At 34.4% G+C, this 7830-nt stretch overlaps 1 protein-coding gene across 1 annotated transcript in view; it reads right to left on the minus strand.

The window, feature by feature from the left end:
* Window positions 1-3354: 3354 nt before the first annotated feature.
* THAP2 (THAP domain containing 2) overlaps window positions 3355-7830 on the minus strand; it is a 10145-nt gene continuing 5669 nt past the window's right edge. The window contains 3 exon segments of the mRNA XM_007448780.1: window positions 3355-3393; window positions 3396-3776; window positions 7057-7252. Of these exon segments, the coding sequence (XP_007448842.1) occupies window positions 3355-3393; window positions 3396-3776; window positions 7057-7252 (616 nt within the window).

Here is a 7830-nt window from a genome sequence, read left to right on the forward strand (position 1 = left end):
ATATACATTATAAAATCATTAACTTTATGAAGTTTCCAACTGTCTAAATACTAAAAGAATCCCATATTCTGACATAAAGAGGAACCACTTTCTATATTATACCAAAATTAAAATGTACCCGTATTCTAACATTGAGAAATGAGATTAGAAAAACCCAACATCATAAAGTCTACCTAGAAGAGATCAACAATGACTTCACAGACTGTCTTTACTGTATATATACACACAATATTTTTTATTTTAGTTTTTTGAGACACATAACCTGTCCTATTTTAATGATTCATATATTTAACAGAAGGTTATAATGTAGAGGTCAGAGAAGAGGATTTGGAGGCTGAAGGCCAGTGTCCAATCTAGAACTTCCTAGATTACTGCATTTCTATCCCTTGTGCCAGCTGACACATTATAAATGTCTGAATGAACAAATAAATTACACTAACAAGGATTTCTTCATCTATAAATTGAGATAATACCACCTACCACACAGAATATATGTGAAGAACAAGTAAGAGAACTAATTGGTGCCATAGTGCTTTGTTCACTTTAAGACTCTGAGTTAAAATTATTTTTAAAAATTCATGATAGTAGGGTTTGTTGTTTAGTAAAAATATCAAATGTCAAACTCCAGTCTTGGCTTTGATATAATATTTTATTTACTTATGTTTTCCTTTTAACAAGGTATCATTAACAACAAATTTGTTCAGTGTTCATTTTAACGGGAAAAAAAAGTCTTACAATTCATTAAATAAACACTGCATGTGATTCAGGTCAACACCCATGTCCTTCTACAAAATCTCCTTTGGTAAGTCATTATAAGAAGAAAATCTGTTTGTTTCAAAAGAAAACTGGTTCATTGTAAAAAGGTCTAAAGTTTACACGTTCTCGTTAAATTCCAATTCAAAGCGCTTCACACATACTTCTTTCAGAGCATTTATCATATTGTATTATGAATAATATTTGTTTCTCGCAAGAGACTTTGAGTAACTTAAGGGCAGAAAATCATGTCATGTTCATCTTTATATCAAATACTAGCCTTTGGCTGGTCCTTTGTAGGGGTTAGTGCCTGGTAGACATAGAATGAATGACAGGCATAAAACAGAGGATATGTGTTGTGTCAAAGCAGAGGACAAAGAACTGTTATAATTTTGATTAGTTTTATGGTCTACGAGCTAAGTGATGTTTATTAACAGGCTGAAAACAGGATTTTTAAAAGATTCCTTTTATGTTTTTCTCTATGAATGAAAGTAGTTTTAAGGTAGACAGATGTATGTTAAAATAATTTGATGCAGGGAGAGTTTGGAGCATGTTATTGGAACAGTAACATGAAAATGACATGGAAAAACCAGCAAAAATTTTTACTTTAGAATTACTGAGTGGTAGTTTATTCAGTGCTCTCAAATATTAATAAATGAAGTCTAGGTAACTTTGCCAAAAGCTTGTTGTATTTTATAATGCTTTATTTTTGTGATTTAAAAAATGTTATATTAAGATATCAGAGTATTATTGTAGATGGGAATCAGCCTGCATTAGTGTTTTGTTTTGTATTGGGGAGGGGCAGTGAACCACATGAGAGTTTATACTTGGGAAACATAGTTTATGTTTAAATGATTATTTGCCCAACTTATTTTGAGGTATAAAATAGAAATGGTCAGTAAGTGTTTGCTGATGTGTATGTTTGAAACCATATAAAGATAGTTGAAAACATGTAATGACAATTCCAAGGAGCTACATCCAATATTAAAGATAACATGACTTAAAAAAAAAAAAAAAAAACATGACTAACAAGGTTTACATTATACACAAAAGAATTTTCATAAATATTTATTTTAAGTGCCTGATGATAACTAAAAGAGACGTTTCCTACCTTTGCCTTTGTGCATCTAGTTGCTTGGGAGGCATTCCTTATTAAAAGAAAGGGTGCTAATAATATAAAAAGACTTTTTGCTAGCATCTCAGCAAATGTTATAAAAAACACCAAGTAGCCATTACCTTATGGGAAGGATTTACAGTAATATGTGATTATGTATATGCTACTTTCATATGGCGGTGTCAGAAGCTCAAAACAGGCCTGGGTAACCTGATTGTACATTAATAAATTTTTACATGATTTGACCAAAGCTGTTTGAAGGAAAGTGTTCTTATTAAATATTTATCTGGTAAAATAAGGCAAACCCTTTAATTGTTCAAATGGAAACTATAAGAATAGTTCTGATATTCTATTTTGTAAAATAATTAGCACTTGCATAGCTTTATCAGAGACACATGTACTTTTAAAAAGATCTACATTCTATTTCTGTTATGCAGTATGGTTGCTCTATTTGACTCTCACTAAAAGAGGAGACAAAAATCAAGCTGATGTGTAAGATAAATTGACTTCATTTTAGGTTATAAGTTGTAAAGATATAATATGGTAAGTACTTTTCTATAATTCAATTCTATTGTGGGTTTATGGAAAAAAAAGAAAGCTTAAGAATTTTGGTATCAACACACATGGGGACAGAGGGAGTATTCCTAACATGGAACTGTGTAGCATGTTTGCCTATTAACATATCAGTTTTGAAATAGAATATGTAATATTTTTATTATGAGAATAAATGTGGTATACATTTACCTTTTTGTTTAAAGTAAAAGCTAGATCTCAAAGTCTGTTATTTCATAACATACTTTCTTAGAAGGTGATATAATCAGCTACCTGTTTTTAGTACTCTGAGTTACTTGGATGATGCAAAGGTACTTCACATTTGAAAATACTATTTTCAAAATATTTACAAGCTATTGCAAAAGCTAATTTTGTTATGAGGGAGGCCATGATTAGCTCAGTTTTACTGATAAAAAGATATGAAAAGTTTAAATAAAAGAACTTGCCCTGTACTTCAGGTTTTTTCCTAAAATCTTTCCCAATCACAGTGGCAAAAAGAATAATTTAATTAATACAAAATCCAGCAGTTTTAAAGTTTTATTTCATGTTGGTTAACTCCTACTAGGCAAATTACTTAGAATGTAATATCCCAACTTTGGTACAGGAAAAAAATTTTTTATAATATAATTTAAAAACATTACTTGTCATAGACTGTTCTTTAAAAGAAGTTTAAAAAGACAAAAACACAAAACACTTTACAAACATACAATTTCCTAGAAAAAATTTTAAGTACATGATTCTCACATAAGGCACTTCCATTCTCATTCAAATAAGTTTCATAAGAAGTTCTCCATTTTTTTTTGTAACCAAGTCTTCATAAATAAATTATGCAGTAACATTGTTACTTCAGGTAAAACTTTATTAAATACCCAATTTTGGAATAATTTCCTTAAATATCTTTACTTTTGAACAGAATGAAGTTCAAGCATCAAATCCTAATTGAAGGTACTTTTAGTCTGTTTTGGAGTTAGAGAATTGGTAACATTTTACCTTGTTGATCTTGTTCAAGAATCTTGAAATCTTCCAAAGGAAGACTATTTAAGGCAGTTGGTAAAATGTGTTCTGATGTGCCCTTAAGTAATATATTATTTGCTTCTAGATTCTTCACCAAGCACGTGGCTTTGATCCATCTTCGAGTTGCTCTGCGTTCCTTCTGTAGGCAAGTTTTCATTTTCCTTCTTAAACTTGCTATTTCCTTTTCCAGTTTAATTATCCTCTTTTTTGCTTCCATAGGGTTCCTAAAGGCATAACTGTGTTCAAGTAGTACTTGCTGACTACTAATGTTTGATTTTAAATTAGATGGTCCGTTTGGAGTACAACTGTTGTTTTTCTTCAGAAGATTCCTTGACTTGACTTTCTGAGCAGAATAAAATCAGAGGGTTGAACATAAATTATGGAATATCACAAATAAGTAAATTTTGTTTTGGATAACAGTATTTAAACTGCTCTTTTAAAAACTGATTTTAGGGGTTCCCTGGTGGCACAGTGGTTGAGAGTCCGCCTGCTGATGTAGGGGACACGGGTTCGTGCTCCGGTCCGGGAAGATCCCACATGCCGCGGAGCGGCTGGGCCCGTGAGTCATGGCCGCTGAGCCTGCGCGTCCGGAGCCTGTGCTCCACAATGGGAGAGGCCACAACAGTGAGAGGCCAGCGTACCGCATAAAAATAAAAAATAAAAACTGATTTTAAAAATTTGATAGGAAACATCAGCAGCCTATCTCATGTAGTCATGGATTCAAGTTTCTCAACTGGCTGAATTAACTTCAGCCACCTATTTCTTTTTGTCTTTTCTCTCCAGAGAGATAAAAGCACTGGTCTGGAAATAGAGAATGGACTTCCTAGGTCTCTTCCAAATTATTGAATATGATTCTGTAGAGACTTAAAAAAATTCTTTGCAACATTCTAAGGCCAATATAGAATGCATTTAGACATCTGGTTTATTTGTGATACTGATTTGATCTCTTTTTTAGGTAAATACTATCCTCTCAATTTGATTAATATTTCAGACCTGTGGTCCTACTTAATACAAACATATTCCAAAGTATCAAGCTCCTGAAAAGATTTACCTATTAATTATACACAGTTATATCTTATTGATACATTCAAGGTTTTAAAATCTGGCTAGAAACTTTCTTTCCAAATCAGAAACCTGAGGACCCTTTTTTCCCTTTATCTCTTTCATTCAATTAGTCATCAAGTCCTATTAATTCTATCTCCTAAATATCTGTATCACAAATCCTCTCCTCTTCATCATTCTTTTTTTTTCACTCTCTTCATTTCTTTTTTTTTTTTTAAGTTTTCATTTTTATTTATTTATTTTGCAACACTGTGCAGCATGTGGGATCTTCCCCGACCTGGGATCGAATCCACACCCCCTGCAGTGGAATCGCGGTGTCTTAACCACTGAACCACCAGGGAAGTCCCTCCTCTCCATCATTCTTAATGCTACTACCCATATCAAGCCCATATCATTCATGTCTGGCTTGAATATATTAAAAACTTCTTTATTGATCTCTGGCTCATTTTGATCCTCACTAGTCTATTTTCTGCCACACAATAATTTTCTAACAGATTTGATGATTTAATACTGGCTAAATTCTTCTTTGCCTCCCTATTATTTAAAGAAAAAAATATCTTTTTTATATGCCAAAATATCTACATGGCATACTGTACCATTTAGGATCTCACCCCATTCTGCCATTCAGCATCTTTTTAAAAATTAATTAATTAATTTTTGGCTGAGTTGGGTCTTCATTGCTGTGTATGGGCTTTCTCTAGTTACGGCGAGCAGGGGCTACTCTTTGTTGCGGTGCTCGGGCTTCTCACTGCAGTGGCTTCTCTTGTTGCAGAGCACGGGCTCTAGGCGTGCAGGCTTCAGTAATTGTGGTGCGTGGGCTCTAGAGCGCAGGCTCGGTAGTTGTGGCACACAGGCTTAGTTGCTCCACAGCATGTGGGTTCTTCCCAGACCAGGGCTCGAACCCATGTCCCCTGCATTGGCAGGCAGGCGGATTCTTAACCGCTGCACCACCAGGGAAGTGCTGCCATTCACCATCTTAATTTTTACTCCAATAATATTAAACCACTTATAGTTCCCAGATTATTTGATTAATTTCATAGCTTTGTGTCTTTCATTCAACAAACATTTATTGAAACACAGCAATTTATGAATTCCTGGGGACACAACAGTGAACAAGTAAGATAAATATGGTTCCTGTCTTCATGAAACCTACAACTGGCATTCCTTCTGTCTAGGGGAATTGGCAGGGACTCTTTTTTGATCTGTATGTTCCCAGCATCTAACTTGGATTTTGACATAATGTAAAGTTTAGTAAACATCTGTTGAATGAATAAATGATCAAAACGTCAAAAACAAGGTATACTTCAAATTCAATAAATATATGAGTCTGTACTATGTACCAGGCACTATTTCAGGTTCTGAGGATTCAGAAATGAAATGCTTGCCCTCCTGGAGCTTTTCTAATATCTGTGATAATTGGTTTACCACAATCTCCTCTCCCTTCTCTTCCATTCAGATAGTAACTCATGTAGATTTACAGATTTAACTGTCAAAAATAACTCAAGAAAAGCAGTGATTTTTCCTCTCTGAGAGGAAAAGATGTCTATCCTCCTTTTCAAAGCTAAACTCTTTATTTTGTTGACATTTCTTTGAGGATTCTTACATGAGGGAAAGGCACTTTTCAATTTCCACTCTGACAACCTCCCTTCTGAACCTTTCAGTGACCCTGTCTTTCTCAGCTAGCTTTTTCCCCTCTGATCAGATCTTCCCTAACTAGATAAAACATTGTTTTAAAACATTCATACTATACCTTAAATTTCTCCTTCCTTTTAAATATCACTTGCTAACACTTATTTTCCATTCACTCCTCAACTCATCTTTTGTTCTCATCATGCTATTGCAGCTGCGCTGTGCAAAGTCAAGAACCCTCTCCTACATTCCAAACTCCAAGCTCAAGCCCAGCCGAAATGCCTGAGCTCTATGAGGTTTTCTGTTATGCCTCCCTCTGAACTTATATTCTTTGGTGTAACTCTGGTATTCTTTGGGTGTGCTGCCCTGAAAGCACTTAACACACATTATTTGCATATCATCTTAAAATCAGAGCAGAGCAATGCTGGAGGTTTCATTACCATTTCTCAGTTTTACCAATGGGTCAGTTATTGATAATAATAAACAATGATGTAAAATTCCAATATAATAAAACAGTTTAGGTTGGGGAAAGAATATTGGAGTCAGGAGCGCTGAGCACTAATTCTAGCCTGCATCTTTACTTCAGTTTTGCAGTTTTATTGAGGCACAGCATTATATATGAATTTCAATATATTCTTCTTTTTTTTTTTTTTTTGGTACACAGGCCTCTCACTGTTGCGGCCTCTCCAGTTGCGGAGCACAGGCTCCGGATGCACAGGCTCAGCGGCCATGGCTCACGGGCCTAGCCGCTCCACGGCATGTGGGATCTTCCCGGACCGGGGCACCAACCCGTGTCCCTGCATCGGCCGGCAGCCTCTCAACCACTGTGCCACCAGGAAAGCCCTCAATATATTCTTAATTGTTCCATGTTACAAACAAAAAGGGATGGATTCTAAAAATGGTTAAAATGACGTAAAAGTAGTATTACTTACCATGGACTTTATGTGGGTACAAAAATCAAAAATGGTTGGAACAGCATCCATCTTAAGTCGCCTAGTTTGTCCTGTTAGGTCAAAACAGGAGGCTTCAAAGTGCTTTGAACAAAGAAAAGTATGTTTTCCTGGCACAAAATTTTTGCGCCTAACCAGGCGAACCCATTCTTTTCTTCTTTTAGGATCCAAAGGAAACCTTAAAAAAAAAAAAAAAAAAAAGGCAACTCAAATTCCAACTATGACAATAATTCTGGTTGTAATTAAATGGTTAAAAGAAATTTTGAAAGCTAACAATTTAAAATGTCTTCCATTTACATAAAAATTTTAAAATTTCCGGTATCCAGATACTGGAACAGAAACCAATTCATGCTCATTTTTATAAGTTGTAGAAAAGTTAATAAAAAACTAACTTAAGTGGTTTAATTTTTCAGGGTTTTAAAAAGAGACCTTTCTTCCCAAACTAGTCCTTAACAAGGGCAGTAAAATAAACAAGACTAAACTGATCTAGATCAAATTTATGTAGATCCATTATAAGCAGGAATAATTTCACAGTGCTTTGATCTGCTGCTCATGTACCTGGTCAAGACAAATCAGATCACCTACAGATTAAATTTTATCAAGACAAATTCTGGTATTCCTTCCTCTGTGTTCATTATGATACTTACTACATTGCTTTGTAATTTTCCATTTTAATAAATTTCTAGTGAAATCAAAGAAGACTATAAGTTTCTCGAGGACATGGATCATTTTATCTTTTTTTTTTTTTTTTTTTTT

Source organism: Lipotes vexillifer, unplaced genomic scaffold (assembly GCF_000442215.2).
Source record: "Lipotes vexillifer unplaced genomic scaffold, Lipotes_vexillifer_v1.1 scaffold329, whole genome shotgun sequence".
NCBI classification, from domain to species: domain Eukaryota; kingdom Metazoa; phylum Chordata; class Mammalia; order Artiodactyla; family Lipotidae; genus Lipotes; species Lipotes vexillifer.